The sequence below is a fragment of the Phoenix dactylifera genome, chromosome 14, assembly GCF_009389715.1.
Source record: "Phoenix dactylifera cultivar Barhee BC4 chromosome 14, palm_55x_up_171113_PBpolish2nd_filt_p, whole genome shotgun sequence".
NCBI classification, from domain to species: Eukaryota; Viridiplantae; Streptophyta; class Magnoliopsida; order Arecales; family Arecaceae; genus Phoenix; species Phoenix dactylifera.
Window position 1 is genome coordinate 16,247,286 of NC_052405.1, and position 21,637 is coordinate 16,268,922.

The window sequence follows — 21,637 nt, forward strand, 5'->3', positions numbered from 1 at the left end:
CTGCTGCTCCAGAAGCAAAGCTTCCATCCAGCCAGAGAACACCTGTTCCAATATATTGTATCCGACACAAATATCGTTTCAAACTTGTTACACTGAATACTAGCACTCATCCAAGGACAATAAGCAAAAGAAAACTTAAGGGAGCCAATATACTAAAATAATTGCAGATCACAAGAAGACAATCACAAGTAAAGCTTCCATTCAGCCACAAACTCTGCCTGTTCAGATTTCCTTGTGACCTGTTCCAATATATTGCATCAAACACAAATAGCATTTCTTATATTACATTGAATACTAGCATATATCAAAGGATAATCACAATAAGCAATACAGAGCTTAAGAGAGCCGATATATTAAAGTAGCTGCAGCCATTGTATGGTCACACCAAGAGAATCATTACTTAAATGGAGTTGAAACCAAGTTACCAGTTCATACATCCCACAAAACAAAGTAGGGTAAACCGGTCTGGTCTCATTTGCGATCTAAATAGAAAAAGAACATCTAACCTCGCCTTAAGCAGCAGCACACTAAATAGCAACAGATAAGTAATCCATGGAACATTCAAGACTTCAAGCTTTGATCGTCACACTGCACAAACACAGACCAGAAGGCTTAAGTGAAGATGTTTGCCACTCGGATCCCACTGGAGCAACCGGATCATACAGCAGTGTCTGGTACCCAGGCTCTTCCTCCCGTGCAAAAAGCAACAGTTTGCCATCAAGTATCCCAAAGCGAAACTCTATGGTTGAACTCCCAGTGACCGGCACAGGGATCTTTTGCCATGAGTTATCAACTGGATTAAATATTGCCAGCTTCCGCTGGCTCTTCCACTCCATACAGAATAGTTTCTTGCCAAGCACAGCATGTGCAGTGACCATCACACACCCATTCTTCATCTCATACCAAGAGTGGCATTCAGGGTAGTACACATCCACAAACCTCGAGTTGCCTATTGTGAAGCTTGACCGTCCACCCATGACATAGAGCTTGCCTTCAAAGCTGCAGGCAAAGCAGCCCCACCTCGGGCGGCGCAGGCTTTCGATCAAAGTCCACTCATTTTTGTCAGGGTCATAAACTTCAGCACTTGATAAGCTCTCACCATCAGATCCATAGCCACCTACAGCATATATTAAACCATTGACCTCGGCACAGGCGAAGTCATAGCGAGCAACGTTCATCTTGGCCAGCATGCTCCAACTACAAGCAAAAGGTAATGATATTTATATTGCATAAATCTCCAGTAGAAAGAAATAAGCTGAAAGCGAAGCATAATCCATCCAGATTTCACAATTACCAGAGTAAATGGAAAGCGAAGTATAATCCCACAACCTTGCGATTGAGGTGCAAGACATGAGCTGAAATCACAATGCAATATACCTAACTGAGACTCGCAAAATAGTAATTCACAAGCTTAAAAATAGGTAACAGCAATTTGCTGAGGTCATATAATCATATGTCAGTGCATCAATTATTACTTATTGCTTGTTATAAGCACTCCTTTACAGATTTAAAAAGAAGGGTGATGCCCCATAATATTGGTGAGCGAAAGGTGATTCAAAGATGGAACCACCTCTTCTCTAACCAGATAAATACCCTCTGTGTATATATATATAAAGAAAAAAAGAAGATACATACCATGTGTTACCACTTTATCGACCCAACCCCCAATCAGCCTCAAACCCTAGAAATCCCACATCAAATAGCACACACATACGGTGGCCAAATAACACTATGCTTTTGGGATGAATAGTAAGCGGTAGCGGCAACACCATAATGGTAGGATGACCTGCCGATCATGAGGTAATCCTCAAAGAATCTTTTCATTCAGTACAGTAAAAGATAGAAGCTTAGGTCATTTGTAACAAATCACATCTGACTATTATTACTGACATTTACATAGTATACTAAAATCATACCATGTGACGTTTATGCAAAAACTGATTTTTTATTTTTTTATTTTTCCCCTTGACATACTGGAGCAAGAAGTTGCAACAATTGATGATCTCATGGATGTCAAGCTACTGCTTGAGTATTGGAAGGAGAAACAAATTTCTCACATCTACAGGTAGGAAACCGAGCCACTAAATGGGTACTGAAGCAAGGAACCAGCCCCCAGCATCAGCTGCTGTGACTGGAGAAGTTTCTAACAATCCAATCTAGGTTGATATGGAGGATATATCTGCAGGCTAAAATGCCATGGGATTATTACTGCCCCAGTTTTGGTGGCAATGGAAGGAAGATCATGATTTTAAAATTTACAAAATCAAGGCAGAATGGAGTTTCATTTTCATTACTTTTGATGATTATACCAGGAGGGTCCCTTTATGTACTTAAATTAGTTAAAACACATAAAATCTTAAACTATAACTAACAGGCTACGCTACTAAATGCTTTGAATAAAACTCACAAGTATTGGACATATGCAATACATGTGATGCTTTCATGTAGTTTATGAATGCTTAAATATTATCCATAAAAGCAGTGAGTTTATTAGCATACTTTTAAGCTAACAGTCTATTCTGTATCATCTAACATCCAATTTAAATATAATTTGACATGAAATCTTGACAACCAGAAGATATGAGTCACTTTTTAGAACAATGGATGCATTGATGCTGGCTGTTTGAAGACAGAGCAGTTCATTTTTCCCCCTCAATCTGAATGAAGGAATATTGTCAAGTTCCATCTCATGTCTGGGTCTCACATGGAAGTAAATTGGTTTCATGTTCAGTTCAGAAAAGAAATCCCACAAAGTTGACGTCCTAAATTTTCACCCTCCAAAAATCCTCCTTGTTTTCCTTTTTAAACAAAAGCAAGGATAGATATCTTTCATGGACTGTACATTTTTGGATAAGCTTCCTGTTTTGGCAGCAATTAAGTTTGGATAAAATTTCTTTCAATTCTACAAAAGTTGCACCAAAGTGAAAAGCAAAGAAGCTACTTAGCTACCAATGCACCTTTCGACAATACAAGCAAATGAAAATCATAATTCATGGCAAGACGCTCAAAAAGGAAAAAAAAGTTAACTATGTTACACAACTTGTAGCCAACATTAGAATAATGTTGGTACAGATTATCAGTGCCTTGGACATGAAATTAATAACAACAATAAATACTACTTACAACAACAAATATTATGAATATGAAGATTGGTAAGAGTTAGAAACCATAACAGGCTATGTAGTTGATTCGCTGGAAAGATACCAACCTTCAAGAACTACTAACAAACTTAATATAATTTAGCTGAAACCTCCCTTATTTCAAAGAGCACATATAGAAGCATATTACTCATCTAACACAAATGCCAAACCATAAATAAGAACATATTCCTGATACCTGAAGTTACCTTTACATAGAATTCTCAAATTCAGCATCACTCCTAGGCAATAATGAGACGATAATGCCTTTAAAAAGAAAGAAAAAGAAAAGAGCAATATGTTACATACCCATTAAGCCGAGAATCATATTGATAGACATCATCTAAAACACACCCTGTCCCAGCATCGACCAAATATCCAGCTATTACTAAAAGCTTGCCATCAAGAACAACAACTCCAAAACCAGCTTTTACAGGACCAGGCATTGGTGGCAACACCTGGTGTGTTTCTCCAAAGCAGCCTAAGACCTCCCAATGACTCCCCTTTCCATCTGCATCACCAGTTAAGATATAGAGCCATTCCTCAAGCTTGCCTGCCTCCTTCCTTACAGTTATGAACTCCTTGCTTTGGATAAATGATCTCCATCTCTTGCAGACGGCACCCATGACAGGAAAGTAACACCGGGGAACAAGTGCAAGGCAATACTTTGCCACATCATCAGGCAACCCAGATAATAAAGGGCAGCACATATCCCATGGTGCTTGCAGGGTAAGCCCCGTGGAAACTTTCAAACAAGATGCAAAATTATTTTTTGTTGCAATGCTGAGACACTTCTCTGACTCAGCAAACCGTTTTCTGACACCAAAGTCCGGCATTGTCAAACTTCCCTGTTAAAAGAATCTGCAATGTGCAAGCAAATCCCTTGTGCCCCAACCAAATGTTTCTCTTCGACTACCAATAAAAATTGTTGGGTGTATTATAAATGACAGTAACTCAAACACAGGGATTCGTGATATCCATCACTTATAGGGATTTTAAGAGACAAAGGCCTGAAGGATGGCGACACTCGGGGCGTGAATGTCAATGATGCTTTGGAAATTGCCCGCACTGTTTTAAATGCCATTCCAGAGAGGCAGCTCTTAGAATAGATTCTCTCTATTGATCTGCAGAAACTAAGCACCTGATTTTTGTTGTTGCTGTTGTTGAAATTGTTCTCTCCCCCAAACATCACCCCAATATCTACACAATCTCAGGAGAACCCAAAAGAAAAAAAGAAGAATCAAAATCTCCCACACTATCTCTGAAAACAAAGTGTACACGCACAAACACATGCAGAAGAAAAAGGGGAGAGAAGGAGGGGGGGGAGTGAGAAAGAGAAAGTTTACCAAAGGCCATAGAAATTTGAATTTACTTAGCCCCCAGTATCATCCATTTTCTGATAGCTGAATCAACTGTAACAAGGAAAATGTAAAAAAAATAACCAGATTAAGCAGACTACCAAAATGAAAGTTTAGTTGGCATACATTCACTGTCAGAAATTTTTAATTTCTTGAAGATTTTAAAGGCTTGGGATTATTTAGCTTACAACTAGTAACTAATGGTCTTGCAATTAATTAACACATATTGGCACGACATACCAAAATTTCCTTAGAACATTAATTTCAGAAATTTGTGCCTTCAATAATCTGATTATCAAATGATGCAGTGCAGAAACTTTCACATTCTTTTTTTTTCGATAAAAGAAAACGATTTCATACTGGATGAAACAAAAAGTTGACCATCATACAAAGATTGAAATATGATTTTCCAAAACCTGTAAGTAATACTGGCCATCTGCTTGGGTGTATCTTCTTCAAACTTTATGCTTGGATATTTGAACAAGAAAGAGCCATTCAAAACAATCAGAATATGATGTTCCATCTTGCAGATTGGACCGAGGAAACTAAACTGAAGACTCAAAAAATAGATGCATGTTCTTATCAAGGAGTTAGGTATCAGTAGGCTCAAACTCTAGAATCTTGCACCCTCAAATAAACCATGAATGGGCCCAGTTTCTGCTTGAGTATTGTTAGGTGTTCTTGTCATTATCTTAATAAAAAGTTCATCGGTGTTTTGCCCGGGCTTGAGAGTAAATATAAAAGGAAATAATTCCGTAGCACATCTGAAGTAACCCAATGGCTTTCTAATATTCTGGAATTCAAGAGTTTCAAATGCTTAACATTTACACCAGATAGTTCCTGCAATAACCACTTCAAGAGATAAATATCTTATCAACATGTTCAATGAAAAGCCGAATTTATTTTTAAGCAATTTCTACAGTAGCCACCTTTATAAGTATGACTGCTTCAGTATAAGTGCTACATAATAGCAGATTCTCCCCTATCACCATTAATGAGCAATGGGAAAAAAAAATCTACAAAGAGAAAAAGAAACTCATGACTTCTATGTGCTTTTCCTTTTTCTAGAACATATTAGGTAGATATAAGATATCTAGATGGATGTTCATATATTTTCATTTTTTACCATCCAAAATTCCAAATGGACACAATAGAACATATAATAACTACTTTACTCAAAACCTCCCCTCTCCTTCCCAATCTCCAACTAACAAATAAAGCAGAACATCAGAATAACCAAAATCTAAATTTATTAGAAGAAAAAAAAAATACTAGAAGAAAAAACAAGCAGATATATTCAACTAATTCAAAAAATTGAAAGAAAATAACCAATTTACTTGAAGCAAAAAATAGACCTTCAAAGAATCTCATATAACTCCAGAGCAAGCCGCCGAATCGGAGATCACCAGTGAAAAAAAGAAAAGAAAAGAAAATCCAGACATACAGAAAAAATCGAATTTTTCGACTCGAAAAAAGGAATTTGCACGTAGATTCCTAGCAAAGGCGGAAAATTGATACGAAAGTTCGCTTGGAAGATTAGACAAATTCGATCTGCAAGTAAAACGGATAGATTTTGAACAAAATACTGAATAAAATTGAGGCAGAAAAATAGGGATAAGAAGATGAGGAAAAATACCTAAAAATAAGATTTTTTACCCGACCAAAATCGGAAGGTGAGGAGAACGGCGAGATAAAAAGGGGCAGAGAGGGATGGGGGTCGGAGTTGGGGTGGGGGGGTCCGGAATTCCCCCAAAAAAAAGGGACGGAAGAGGACAAAAAAATGGCAGCCAAAGGAGTTCATCCGTGCGTCGGCTCCACACAACAACAATAAATTAATTATTATTATTTTTTTATTATGTTTGTTTGCAGGAACAAAGGGAAATTATTAGTATTTTCTGATATTAGATTGAAACGAGGTCTCAGAATTTTTTTTTGATCAGTCCTCAAAAAGTTTTAGGACCTGTTGGATATTCTTTTATTCTTTACAGAAAATTAGGATCAGAATTCTGTAGAAACCAGAGCTACTTATCCATCTAACTCATATCTTCTAAAAATTTATCCAAATTCCATCCCAAATCCAATCTCTGAGATAAGGAAGAAAAAAATGCACGATTTCTCCATAAAAAATTTAATCCATCTAACTCACATCTTCTAAAAAATTTATCTGCCCAAATCTAATCGTTGAGCTAAAAAAAAGACAATTTTTTTATAAAAAATAGTTTTTTTCTTTCAATAGAATTTATATTCAAAAATGTTTGATTAATAGAGCTATGCATAAATGTGCCGCCCAATCGATGAATCCTGCAGAATTTTTAGCCTAATTTAATAATAATATCTAAATAAACCCTTAATTATTGCATATCTAATTTTAATAGATCCCATAGAAGTTGTTCTTCTCATGTAATAGCTATTATTTTCCCAAAATATATTATTTAGATTTTTAAAGTAAAATAATAACTATTGGGGTCGGTATTATTTATATAACGATGAAAAATAATGACCGAGTTGCTTCTCTATTTATCTTTTATTGGATGAAAGATATTACTTTTCAGGATAGCACAATAAAAATCTAATTAAAAAATTTAAATTTAAAAAACTAATATTTTATTTAAAGATTAGAGATTATTATAATGCTAGATGCATATTGTCATGCTAAATATATGCTAAAAAATAAACAAAATTTTATTTAAAGCAAATGTCGGTTTTTCTGATTGTTGTAAAACATAAAAATATAACTGAGAAGAAGTCCGTACCATAAGAAAAAATAGACAGTCGTGAATTTTTTTATCAGAATCAGTTTTCTATTCTACCAACACTGAACCAAATTCTGTTTGCAGATATAATAGCTGTAAAGTATGTAAGACACTAGCTTTTTCTTATTTGGGCTACAGATTATTGTCCAAAATGATATTTAAGTTTTATTTAAAATTATTTTGATTTTTTCTTATTTTTTAATATAATATTTGAATTTCATTTAAGATTAATAATTTAATTAATATTCTGTTAAATTATGAATTAGTGTATTGAATAAAAATAAATTTTAAAGGGATAAATATAGGTCTTTGAAATTATTGTAGCTAGGAGTAATTTATCTCTAACCTTATCCAATATTTTAAAAAAAAAAAAACAATGTTATTACCTTGCACTTCCAATACTTAATAGAGTCAAAGTTAGACAGGCCCTCGTACCTTTCACTTACGGCTGCTGTCCTTTTCGGATCAATTTAGAATATGTTAAATATCCATGTGGTACGTGCGTGTACTCTTCTGCAAGACAAAAAATTATTACAGAAGTGTGATTTGCTTTCGAACTTTTTTTTTTATATGCAAGGGCAACCCACGCTAATTTGCATGAGCACAATCAATAAAAATAAAAAATAATAAAAAAATTCTTATGATTCTTTCAAAGACCTCAATGCTAATATTGGACAACAAAAAAGACGGCACAATCAGTAATTTTGTTTGCCTCTTAATACACGTAAGTGGCTCGAAAGGTGCTACATTTTTTGAATCTTCTCCAGCAGTGGTTGTCCATCGTCATTTTTATATTAGCTTTGAATCTATTCAATCACCGTGACTGGATATTCTTCAAAATAAATGCAACCGCATCTAAAATGTGCCTCGTATAAGTGAGATTTTTTCGGGTAGATCTCAGTTCTACTTGTACACACACACACAAAGAGAGGCTAGTTCATAACTCTGCTGATGTCACCATATTTTTTTGGTTTCCTTTTTCTTTTTTTAGGCTACCAGGCTGCAACATTGGGTTAGCCAGGTGATGTCACTCTATTGTGGATTAGAAAATGATGGTGTTGGGGGAAGAACCCCAAGCCATACATTCACGGAGGCGCTCGGCCGAAGAGCGCCAGCCGGAAAGTTGCTCGGCCAAAGAGTGCCGAACGGAGAGCTGCTCGGCCAAAGATCGCCGACCAGAAAGGCGCTCGACTAGAAGGCGCCGACCAGAGTGCGTGCGAAGAGGTGCCCAACCAAAATAAGCTGCTCGGTTAGTGCCGACCAAAGACAGCGCCGAGGCGCTCTGCTAGAAGGTGCTCGCCTAAAGGGCGCCGACCAGGAGTACTCGAAGCAGCCCCGCCACAGGGCGCCCCATTGGGCGACCAGCTCGGCTCGGCACCCTTGCCGAGCCGATGCCTTAACCAAATGTTCAACCCCCGCCTAAAGTCTAAGGGACTTGACAACTCCTACGGCTTGCGACCTGCCACTATCTCCAAGCCATCAAGGCATAAGATCTCCGCAGGCATTCGGCACGACCCGCCATTAATGCATGAGACTCCCTCAAGTCTCCGATGCACTCAGGCATTTAATGAACGCGGCCCAAAACGATCTCCGGATCACTGAACCATCAGAGCGTATGGCTCTACCTGGCCACCGGTTCATTCGGTAATAAATGCACTTACCATCTACAGACCCCAGGCCCGCTACGGCCGGCGGTTCAACCACTCCAACATGTCCGATCGACCGTGACAACTCCCTGATTCCGGTCTGATCCGGTCCCGTTCTCCATTACGCCATTAATGGGCTAAATCGTGCCCAATTATTACAAAACAGGACAAACCTCCTGTCACCTCCCAGGTAACCAAAATCCTCCTATAAAGGGAAACCTGGGGGGAAAAGGGAAGGGGAGGAACGAAAACGGAAACAGATCCCCGGGACTGAACCCGCCGGGAAGCACAGACACAATTGAGGACATCATCCTCTTCGTCTTCTTTATCTTATCCAAATGTTCTTGCTGTCTTCTCCACATACTCTCTTCCCTGCTCTCTCCACATACTTGCCCTCTCTGACTTAGGCATCGGAGGGCCGGCGCCGGGGAGCCCGGCCACCGGTTTTCTTTGCAGGACTTGCACACCCCCCCGCAGCGGAGGACGCAGCCAGCCGGCGCACCGCCGTCCGCCTCCTGTAGCAGCGGAGCTCCTCCTTCCCCGGCTTCACGGCGGCCCCCGGGTCCAATTTCCAGCAACAGATGGAATGGTCATGCTTTCCTTGATCTCTAGGCTGGGAAGAAGCCCTGTTTGGCTAAAAAAGTGAAAACAAATGAAAAAAGAAAAAGGAGGAGAAACAACTTTCCTGCTGTCTACTTCAGTATTTTTATTTCATCAAAAATTAATTATTTCACTATCCTAGAAATGAAATAAATATGGAATATAGATCAAATTGCAATGACTGCAATTTTTTTTTTTTTTTCAAAATTGATGTCTTTTATAGCAAAATTTACATGCATTTTAGTTGTATTGTCTAACTAGCTTTAGGTTGTAAACTCAGTGTTGGCTCCAAAGTGGAGTTGCTCGGATGGGAGCACGCCAAAGCATGATCTCTAGCAAAATCATGACATTGCGAAGGGAAAATAATATCAGGGTAGAGATCTCGTGACATCGAAAGGATGAGTAGAGGTGAGTGGCGATCTTGATTTGCCTAAATCTTTGGCAGTGGGGCAGCAGCGAACTCTCTACTTGGATAGACAATGAGATTAGCTGATAAGAGTGTAGAGAAGGCAAGAATGGGAAGAGTAAGAGCAATTAGGGTTGTGGATCTGAGTCGGTTTTCTTTTGAGTTGAGAGAAACTAAGTTAAATTTTAAATAAAAATATGTGCGTATATTAATTTAAAAGCTTAACAGAATGGAGCATCCCTCTAGTCAAGTTTGGTTTGATTGTTTTACAAGCTATATTTCAAGTTTGAGCTTGGTTCATTTGGGCTTTGAATGAACCCAAATGAGCTCTCTATGGAGCCAAGCTCGAGGTTCTTATAGACAGCATGGTGTGTTTGCATGACTAGATAGTATTTCCACTATATTTTCTCAACATTGAAAAGCTCATCCGAATGGGAAGAAGAAAGAATTTTCTCAACCTGTTCAACTTGAATCTCTTTAAAAAAAATTACAAAAAGGTGAAAAAATTATGACAGTGGAGTTTATGTTTCATTTTTTTTCATTAATAATCTACACCTCATAAACTGAGGTACATAGCTTCTATTTATAATAGTAGTGAGGTTCTTTCTTTCACAATTCAGATCGGATTTCTCTTCTAGTTTGAATAGGACTAGAACTCAAAAAAAATATGACTAATAAAAATAATCACAAAAAAACTAAAATTCAACAGAAGATAAATCTTGACTTCTACATCAACTATGCATTTTGTCACTTTGTTTAATTCTTTATGAATTAAGAAATACATCTGAACAAAATCTTTTCAAAAAAAAAAACTTTCAGTGTGACCGACCTATTTTAAAGCCCAAACAATAAAATTTTAACCATTTCGTAGATCCTGAAAGGTTACCCATTTTTTTTAAAAAAAAATATCATCTCAATTAGAAATTATATGATCAAGTTATGACCTTCGTAAGTTTGGCATATGATTCGGCTTCCTGATATGCTAGATTTTGCTCCTAGACCCTATCCAGCCTTACTCATAGTAGTCAAAATGGTCCACATCGAATCTGGTGATTCTCTTCAATCAAGGCTCCCTCTATTTAGGAGATTTAGCTCCTACTAAATCAGAACTAAAGATGAGAAAATGCTTGCTTCTCTGTCTTACTCTTGAACTACTTGGTTTTGCTTAGAGCAGACTTGCTCTTCTTTGATAGATGCTAGATCTTTATCTTTAGAAATGGAAGACAGCTTCACTATAGATGTTATTGGTGCTTGTGTTGAAGATGTCGTCAATCGAGATACGATCTTGATGAGTTGGATAATCTTCTTCTCCAATTGCGTGAGATATCCTTTCATCTCATTATCCATCGAGGTAGAACTAGCATCATACCCACCTTTATCTTTTGATTTACTTGAAGCTTCTATTATTTTCTTATATTACTTGCACATCTGGACTATAAACTAAGACCCCTATAGATGTAGAGAATCGAAGCTCTGATACCAACTTGATCTGATCAGGAAGAAAAAATAAATTTCTCAACATACTCAACTCGAATCTTTAAAAACAAATTAGAAAAAGATGAAAAAACTATGAAAGTAGGGTTACGTCTCTTTTTCTTTCATTGATGATCTATACCTTATAAATTGAGGTACACAACCCCTATTTATAGTAATAGCGAGATCCTTTTTTTCACAATTCAGGTCGAATTCCTCTTGTAATTCGAATAGGACTAATTCTCCAAAAAAATATGACTAGTAGAAATAATCAAAAAAAATACTAAAATTCTATAGAAAGTAGATCTTGGCTTCTACATCAATTTTGTTAGTTGTCACTTCATCTAATTCTTTATTAGTTGGGAGATATATTCGATCAAAGTTCTTTCCAGAAAAAAAAATAATTTGACTAGCCTATTTCGAAACCCAAATGATAGAATTTTAGTTTGTTTTAACACTTTCAAAGATTGGCATTAAGTTGTAGATCTCGAAAAGTTATCTAATTTAAATATTCATCATTCTAATCAGTGTATGACCAAGTTATTGTCTCCAAAAGTTTAGCACACCGGGGCTTTACCTGTTGGGTTGGCTAGGGACATCTGAAACTTCCATTCTGTTCTTGCAGCGTCTAGGACCGTGCATATCTCTTGGGTGCCCCCACCCCTTAGCTTCCTCAAGATGAACTTCGATGGCAGTGTGGGCGAGGACGATAACTGTAGAGGTGTGGAATTCACCATCAAAGACTATGCTGCTTGTCTGGTGGCGGCAGGGGGACGGCGGATCTATAACACGTCTATTGCATGTGCCGAGCTTAGAGCTACCTGGGAGGGGTTGTCCTATGCCCGACGGGTGTTGGGGGCAGATAGCGTCCTCCTCGAGGGAGATTTGGCTTCGGTGATCGAGTGGATCAAAGGTTGGGTACGTGTCACGGAGGAAAGACCGATAGTTCGTAATATCTGCAGATTTTTGAGGGAGTGCAGTTCCTACCAGGCCGCGCATGTATACAGGGAGGCAAACGTTGCTGCCGACTGGGTAGCCTCGTTTGCTTTTCATCACTCGGGTGGCTTTGTATGCGTGGACCATGCATCTTTGTTAGTGGGCCTATGCAATATTTTGTTTTCTGATTTTATTGGCCGCATTCACACTCGTCGAGCATGAGCCGCTGTTGTACCAAAAAAAAAAATTGGCACATGACTCGACATTCTGATATGGCGGATCTTGCTCGTGGATTCTATTTAACCATATTTGTATTGGCTAAAGTAATCCATATCAAGTCTAGAGATCCTCCTAGATCAAAAGCTAAAAAAAAATATACTTGTTGGATAAGGAACATCCAACAAAATCTGGAGAACCACATCCCAAAAACAAAATTTGGAGATAGACATCTAGATCTAGACGAGGTTCACTTCCTAATTCCAAGAAAATGCTACATGATATAGCTCAGTGACACAAACATGTAACACTAGGATGGTACATTTTGATTTAATCAACTCTTCAAGAATCAAGCCAATACCCTCAAGTGGCCATTAGTCCCTTTGTGTCACATGATATTAGTGCATGCTATTTGTTTGATGATATCTTATATGATTAATGGGGTAATCTAACAGAACTTGATTGAGTCTAGGTGTGATCAAGCCTGGATGGGAAATTATTTTGAGCTCAATACTCGAGATTAAGCTTTATTTGTTTACCGTCTCTTTGAGTTTGATACGAGCTTAATTTCGAGCAAAGCCAAATATGAGCCCAATTGATTAGCTTGAAAATCATAAATCAAGCTAAAAATCAATTCAAGTTGGTTTAAATCTTAGTTATGAACACTCAGTCTGAGTATGTTATGGACCCCACCATGGGGGCTAAAATGTTGGTACTTAATTAGTCCTGAAAGTTATATCGCAAGAAGATGCTTGACATACCGCAAGCAGATATGCCTTCCCAAAGAATTTAATCGCTAGATGATGCATGGCACACCACAAGAAGATATATGGTATTATGATCCTACAACAAAAAATATGGTCATAGCTCATGATTAAGGAGATAAACTTGATAATTTGAAAGAATTCTAATTTATGAACAAAATTTAATTTTGAGAAAGATTGAATTTAGCATGCATAATATTTGATAATGCTGCATACTAAAATTTGGTTTTGAATTAATGAATTCCATATGCTTATTTCCTATAAATGATTATTTAATTAATTACCGATTAATCTCATTAAAGTGTTCATTACTTACTGGGTTGTGTAGTTCATTACTCAAAATCTTACTTTTTTTACAGATCTAAGAACTAAGATGGCATGGGGATATAAGGAGAATGACTAGAATCCGAATTTGATAGGTTTAATTTAGACCAAGATTTGACTACAATTTGATGTAAGATCTTTTGAATATTGTTGGTTTTATGAGACATTAAAATTTGATTCTAGTTATTTAAATTAAAGTTTGGACATTAGTGATTTAAATTTATTTCACTGCTTGCTTTATGATATCATGATGAGATGGCTTGCATGCTTGTGGAAAGAATTTTCGATAAGTATGCGGCGGTTGCTGCAACCCCTAGCTCATGATCTTGGGTCGGAGGTGTGATAGGATGGTCATTTCGAATTCTTTAATGTCAAGCCATACCTAAGTTCTCATATCGTGTATTAATTAACAAAGAGAAAGGTTTATGGGCATGGTTTGGCCATGCCAAAAACACGTCTAAGAGTCCAAAATTCACCACAAGTCCTTTCTCTGCTTTTTTTATTTTTTAAAAAAATCTCTTGCTATATCATACGAAGCCTGGAGTTCAATATGCACACTAGACTTGAGGTTTTCGCACTATATAAATAGAAGTTGAGACGGTGTAAACCAAATACATTTGCATGATTATGATTAAAGGTATGAATGTGCCAAGCTAAGCCCAACATCAAGCTACTAAGCTTAGCTCAAGCTCGAAGAAAGCTTAATAGATATTGTTTATGTAACACCCAGCTCAACTAGTAAGGAACTAGACCTAGTCTACTTGATCAGCCTAAATATATAAGTTAGAGTAGGAGATAAAAAGAAAAAGGATAGAGCCTTGTTTGACCAGGAGTAGGAGACATACTTTTCTCTATTCTGATTTCTTATAGGAGCTAGAAAACCTAGCCTGCAACGGCAATTTAAAGATCCCACACCCCTTTTCACCTCACCGCCGATAGATTATGTCGATCACCACCGCTAGAGCACCACCGATTCCTTTCTCCTTCTCCTCTTGGCATCCAACGGCCTTGGCTTATAATGCCTACTGAAGATTTTAGTTGAGTACTCACCGGAGTCTTAGGTTCCAAGAAAAATTTTTAAAATTAATTAGGTCTCTAGTTTGGTTTCGCTTGCAAGGTAAGTAATGTGACCATTTTTCTAGATTTATTGACAAATTACAAGATTATTATATTAATCAATTTGAATCATACTATTCATGATACATGGATTTGATGAATGGTATTTTATTATTAAATATGCTTTATTTTGAAATATTGCATGATTGGAAATATTGAACTCATTCTATTGATTTCGATATCGCATGATTTTTTGTATTTTTGTTAAACTGAGATATGAAATGCATGATTATTTTGAACTCTCAACCTAACTATATTAAGAACTCGGCCAATGGGAGCTAATATGTTGGCACTCGATTTGTCCTGAAAGATTTATGTTGCAAGAAGAAGCGTGATATACCACAAGAGGATATGCAGCATTATGACCCAGCCATAAAAAATATGGTCATACTTATGGTTGATGAGATGAACTTTATGATTTGAAAAAAAATTGAATTTATGAATAAAATTTGATTTTCTGAAAGATTAAATTTAGCATGCATAATATTTTGATAATGTTGCATACTGAGATTTTTTGAATAAATAAATTCTATATACTTATTTTATGTAAATAATTATTTAATTTATTACCTGATTAATCTATTAAAAGTATTAATTACTTACTAGGCTATTAAGTTTGTTATTCCATATCTTGTTGTTTTTATAGATTTTGAGAATTAACATGGCATAGGGTTATGATCGGAAGAGTGATTAGAGGCCGAATTTGACATCTTTAATTTAGATTAGGATTTGACTAGAGTCCGATGTAAGATCTTTTAAATATTGATTGGTTATGTGAGACATTAAAATTTGATTCTAGTATTTAAATTAAAGTTTGAATATTTGTTATTTAAATTTATTCTGCTATTTGTTTAGGATATCTTGTTGAGATGCCTTACATGCTTGTGGGGAGAGTTTGCTATAAGTATACGGCGATTGCTGCGATCCTCGACTCATGATCTTGGCTCGGGGGCGTGACAATTCAAGCTGAGCTTAACTCAAATGAGATACTCGCAATTCCAGCCCTATCTGACCATAAGTAGCTAAGTTGCAATAGTAAAAATAGTTCCAAAAAGAAGATTTGTAAGGGAAGCCAGGTAGGTGACATATTGATTTTTTTTTACATGCAGGGAAGGAGTGATATGTAGAATGACATACTATTCCGTGTATATCAAATGCACTAGCCCAGAATCCAAAACAAACACTAATTAATTCATGAAATAGAAATGAAAAAATAGACAGAAGAAAGATTTTTGGAGAGAAAACAATTTTTTTAATAAAACATAGAAGCCCAAATGAACAAATTCGGCTTCTCTCCGCAGCAAAGATGCCACAAGCTCTCTCTCCCTCCCTCCCTCCCTCCCTCCTCTCATAAAAACTCTTCCTACCTATGGTGTCTCAAAAGAGACTCCCAACTCTACTCTTCACTTAACTCTCCCACTCTTCATAAAACCATATACTCCCACTAAATGACAAAAAAGTTCATCTTCCATTAAAAGATGAAAATAGCACCATCTTCCACTAAAAGACAAACTCTAGTATATTGTATCTAGAACTCAATCTAACTTAACATTGATTTGAATCCTAATATTATTAAAACTAATGATCAACTAAATAGAAATTCTAATAAGATTAGGATTAGGCAATCGATCTCAACATTCCCTCTCAGTGCAAAGTCCATGCCAATAATATTGAATCTTGCTAAAATCAGTGCAATAGCCATTACCATTATTGCTGCAATAACAACATACAAGGACTTGTCAAACTAATAACTAAATAATTCAACTTCTTTATGGGTTGGAATAATAACTCCTTCACTAGCTCGTCTTCTTCGATGCATATATTGAAGTCGACAATGTTTTTTAACATTTTTTCTCAACATTGACTCCATAGTTACAATACTAAGATTCCATCAAGTATCTAAATTATTCTAATGAACATCAAGTTGCTAATTGTAATCGCTGCGAGCATCAGCAATTACCAAGGCATATTATGAATCATCTACACCAAGCATGAATTGTTATTGTTTGATCTCTAAAACTACTTCCAAATTAGCTGGCTCTTCATCCTTGTGGCTAACTAACTCTCCAAAGTAAACATCCATATTTTGGATTGTTTTATCATAAGACTCTTCTAAATGATTTGACTTCTCTATAACTGGATTAATTATAGCATCCTTTGACTCGTTCTAAGCAATTTCAAAATCAATTTATTCTTCCATCACAATCTTTTCTAAACTTGATATGATATACATTTGATCGAGCTTCTCCTGCTCTAAATTTTCTTGTGGAAATGATTGATTCTTGAGCTAATTAATCTCATGCTTTAAATTTTTAGGACTTGATCCAATTTCTAATTGAATATTCTCTCTCTCTCTCTCTCTCTCTCTCCCCTTCAAATCTTTATCGTTAAATCAAATCCTCTCTTTATTTGAATTTTTGGGATAGCCAGGAATTAAAACTCACTCTTCAAGCAACTTTTGTTTGAAAATACCTTGATGTCTCGTCTCGTTAGATCTTGAGTAGACAACTGCAAAAATATCCTATACTATCTGCTGCTTTAGTATATCCTAGATATAGAAATAATTCTCTCTATCCATCGTAGCTTATAGAATCCACATCATCTTTTTAACTTTCAAATTCTACTTTCTTCTTGCAATCTCATTATCAAGAGAATCTATTAGCATCATCTCTGACTTTTCAAAATCTTGTCCCATCAAATATGATTGATCATAGACTTCCAAATTGGATAATTAGTATTGTTTAACTTACAAAGACAAATGATATCAAAAGTAGCTATATTGATGTTGATAAAGTCGACCACAATAGAGTCTACATGTTTGCCCACATGCACAATAAATTACTGGAAGCTTTAGAATTATGCCAAACAATTACCTTCAAAACCACCAATAATCAAGTCACCACTTCAAAAACTACGCTCTGAATAAATCTAATCGAAGTCCCACACCACTTTGCCATACTCCAATCTTACTCTGATATCATGTACAACAACATGTTACTCGGTATAGATCAAATATGGCAACCTTCTATCCAGAACAAGAACCAATTAATTCAAGCAATAGAAGTGAAAAAAAAAGAGAGAATAAAGATTTCCGGAGAGAGAGCAAAATTTTTAAAGAACAAACTCAGCCTCTCAATACAACAAAAATGCCACAAGCTCTCTCTCTTTCTCATGCCATGCAAAAACTCTCCCTACCTATGACATCTCAAAAAAATTTTCCAACTCCACTCTTCATGTAACTCTCTCTCCACTTTATAAAACCAAACACTTTCTCCCACTAAGGGCTAATTTTTTGGGAATAAAATATCAGGAAGAAGTTAGTTAACTTTTTTGTTGATCAACTTACCTATGTTATCATGCTTCAATCAAAACGTGAAGTTGTTGTGGAGTCAACCCGGGTCTGAATCAGAAAGTAGAGTTGACTCAGTCGCTGAGGCGGGCTGAGCCCAGATGATTTTTACTGTAAATTGGGCCAGTAGGCCTGGACCCATGGATGTAGTGATGAAGGAGGTTGTGTCTGGATTAGGCCATCTTAAGCAAGCCAGAAGCCCACCAACGAACTAGAGGCCTTTGACCCAGGAGAGGCTAACCTCTCCCCAACCCACTGGGGGCGAGTCCCATGAAACTAGTGACCCCCCATCCCTGATGGAGGGGAGGTCTCTCCACGTAGGGTTTCCGTATCCCCCATACCCTCAGCTCTGCCAGCCGAAGAGGGGGCGTCGGCTAGTCCGAATGAAGCCTTGGCGATGAAGGGAATCACGAAGGATGAAGGATCAGGGTGGGGGCTCAGTTCAGTCCATCCATGTGGTTCAATGGGTAGAAACCTGGAGGACGTTGGTGAAGCCCGATGTGGTCGCCAATCTTGCTGATTCACGGGGGTTGGACCTTGAGGTAGCGACTACCAACCATGGGAGGGTGGTAAGGGAGGGCTGATGTGGGCCACTTGGGGGACCAGCAAATCGGATGGATGCAAAGGTCTGGTTGAAGACTCAATTGCCTGAAATGAAACTATTGACTTAGAATTGTAGAGGGGCCCGTAAGCCCTTCTTCCTGACAACCTTTAGAAAACTCGTGCACTTGAATGGGCCAGATGTGTGTGTCCTTCCTGAAACAAGATTGTTAGGACGAAGTCTTTAGTTGGCAAGGCGACGTTTCCCTCCCTCTTTGGGTTTTTTGCTATTGAGTCTCAGGGCTTATCCGGAGGCATTATAGTGGTGTGGAGGTTGGGCTTTGCCATCTTCAACATTTTTCATAGATGTAACCAGCAAGCTATTATGGTAATTACTGAAGAAAATGGCAACCCTTGGTACTTATCTGCTGTGTATGCTAGTATGGATTACATGGTGCATCGGGAGCTGCGGAACGAGGTGTCATGTATAGTATAGCAGGGTATTCCCTCATTGGCGGCTGGAGATTTCAATTGTATTGATGGGCTAGATGAGAAGCGAGGGGGAAAAGCATTCTCAAGCAAGCCCAAGGTTAGGAAGTTCTAGATTTTTATCTCTACCAATGGACTTATGGATTTGGGGTTCACTTGCCCAAGGTTCACCTGGTGCAACAACCGACAGGGACGAGCGAGAGTTTGGGAGAGGATTGATAGGGCCTTCGCCACGGCGAGGTAGATCCAATGCTTCCCGAACTACCATGTTCAGCACCTAGCCCGTATTGGATCGGACCACGACCCAATTCTCATAAGTACTGATGCCTTTATCCCTCACCAGACTCCTCGATCGAGCAATAATACAGAACGCTTGGAGATTGAGGAGAATTTTGGAGGGCTACTGCATTGCTTCCGATTAACGAGTTAACCTATCCAAATCTGTTGTCCTCTTCAATTCGAAGACCAACCAGCATCTCAAGATTGGCATTAGAAAAATTCTAGGTATAGAGGAGCAGGTTGGCAGCTAGAGATATCTTGGTGTTCCTATTACTGGGAGAAGATTACAGATGACAAAGTGCAGTGATATCAAGCAGGGCATCAACCATAGGTTGGAAGGGTGCTAGGCGAGAGCGCTCTCTATGATGGATAGAGTGACTTTCGAAAGATCGGTCCTTCGCTCAGTCTCAGTCTATTTGCTGACCCACACAGCTATGCGTAGGACTTTGCTTACAAAGATCGAATAGTTATTCAGAAACTTCATATGGGGTGCACACGATGGCAGGAGGGGTCTTCATCTTGTTGCTTGGGAGGTTATTTGTTAGCCCCGAGACCTTGGGGGCCTGGGTATTTGCTCTCTACTATTGAGGAGGGAGGTGATGGTGGCCAGTCCTATTGCTCGATTCTTGGTTGAGCCGAATAGTCTGTGGAGCTCCCTGATGAGGGCCAAGTATGGTGACCAAACCATGGTGTCTAACTTTCAGGCAGATCATCACAGCTCTTTTATTTGGCAAGAGATGTGCTCTTGTGCCTCAAAGATGATGACAGCCGATTGATATGGTCAATGATCCCTGAGAGTCAGATATTCCTATTCGATTATGGCATACCAGCTTTTCGGGGGATCAGTTAGCGGAGCAAATTCTAGCCATTCCGGTGCCTCGAAGGGGAGGACCTGACAATAGGACCTGAAGCTCGACTTGTAGATCCAGGATGAGAGCTAGTGACCTTAAGGAGCTGTACAGAGTTGAGGAACCTCGGTCACTAGATGGTGGTTGGCTTTGGAGGCTCTATGTTCACCCCCAGATCGCCTTATTCCTTTAGAAGGTGCTATCCCAATGAGAGGAGTTTTAAGCAAGTGGGGTGTAAGCATCCACCCCACTTGTGATTGGTGTAGGGAGGAAGAGAAGACCATTGAGCATGTGTTGTTTAGTTGCCTGAGAGCAGCTCACATGTGGCAGGTGGCAACTGGTGTTTCTTACAGTCTCCAACCCTAGTTGCATCTTTCTTTGATTACCTGAAGGGATCCACAAGTAGACTGGTCACGGTGTTTGGGGTTGTCATTACTTTCTAGTTGCATATCTCACATGGTTGGACAAGAATGCCAGAACCTTTGAGGGACATAGGCAAAGCTTGCGTACCATGGCTGCTAGGGTGGTTATTTTGGTAGAGGAGTTTACTCAGACTCAGGCTGAAGGAGGATCTAGGACAGTTAGGGACCTATGGAGCCCCTACTCAGCTCTTAGAGCGACTCAGGCGATTCTCGTCTTTTAGGAGCCTCCATCCCCAAGCTCTCTCAAGGTGAACTTTTATGAGAGTGTGCTTGAGAAAAAAGGTTGAGGAGGTGCTGAATTTGTGATTAGGGATGCCGATTCTAGGCTGACCGCTGCAGGGGGGACCCAACTCTATGATATTTTTGTTCCTGGAGCCGAGCTCAAAGCTGCTTGGAAAGAAATCACTTATGTGCAGGTTAGATTGGGGCTTGAGTACATCCATGTAGAAGGAGACTCGACTATTATGATCAGGTCGATCCAGGGCCATATGAGAGCAAGGGACGAGCACCTGCTGCTATAGAAGATCAGAGATTTTTTGAGAGATTGTGTGGTCGTCCAAGTTACTCATGTTTATCGTGAGGCGAATAGTGCCGCTGATTGAGTCACCTCCTTTGTCGTGCAGCACTCCGGCGGCTAGCTTTGTGGGAGCTACGAGTCTGCTCGAGCCCCTTTTTCTCACATTTTTTTTTGATTTTCTTGGTTGTAGTCATGCTAGAAGGGTATGATATATCTGGTTTACCAAAAAAAAATGAGGTTGCTAACTTAGTGTCCCATAGGTAGCATTTACCCAAAAAATGGGCGGAAACACTTATTCATTTGAGAGATAGGTAAATTGGTTTTCCATCAGTTGGGTAAGCAAACCCTATTTTTTGTTCCTAAAATGCCCCTACTTATTTTGATATACTAACAAACCCTAACCTCTAATCTGCTCTATTTACTAGGCGGCACCACTGCAATCCCCAACCAATTCCCGACCAAAT

General features: G+C 38.3%; 1 protein-coding gene across 2 annotated transcripts; it reads right to left on the minus strand.

Annotated features, from left to right (window-relative positions):
• Positions 1–227: 227 nt before the first annotated feature.
• Positions 228–6,250, minus strand: LOC103706513 (F-box/kelch-repeat protein At1g67480-like). Of its 2 annotated transcripts, XM_008790640.3 has the most exons (4): positions 6,132–6,250; positions 4,484–4,549; positions 3,447–4,337; positions 228–1,197 (listed from the first exon to the last, which is right to left on the minus strand). In XM_008790640.3, the coding sequence occupies exons 3-4, from the start codon at positions 3,971–3,973 to the stop codon at positions 570–572; spliced, it is 1,155 nt and encodes a 384-aa protein (XP_008788862.2). In that variant the 5' UTR covers positions 3,974–4,337; positions 4,484–4,549; positions 6,132–6,250; the 3' UTR covers positions 228–569. The 2 variants fall into 2 exon arrangements, with proteins under 2 accessions (XP_008788862.2, XP_038989760.1); XM_039133832.1 differs by lacking the exon at positions 4,484–4,549 and having other exon boundaries at positions 6,132–6,245.
• Between the last annotated feature and the right edge of the window lie 15,387 nt (positions 6,251–21,637).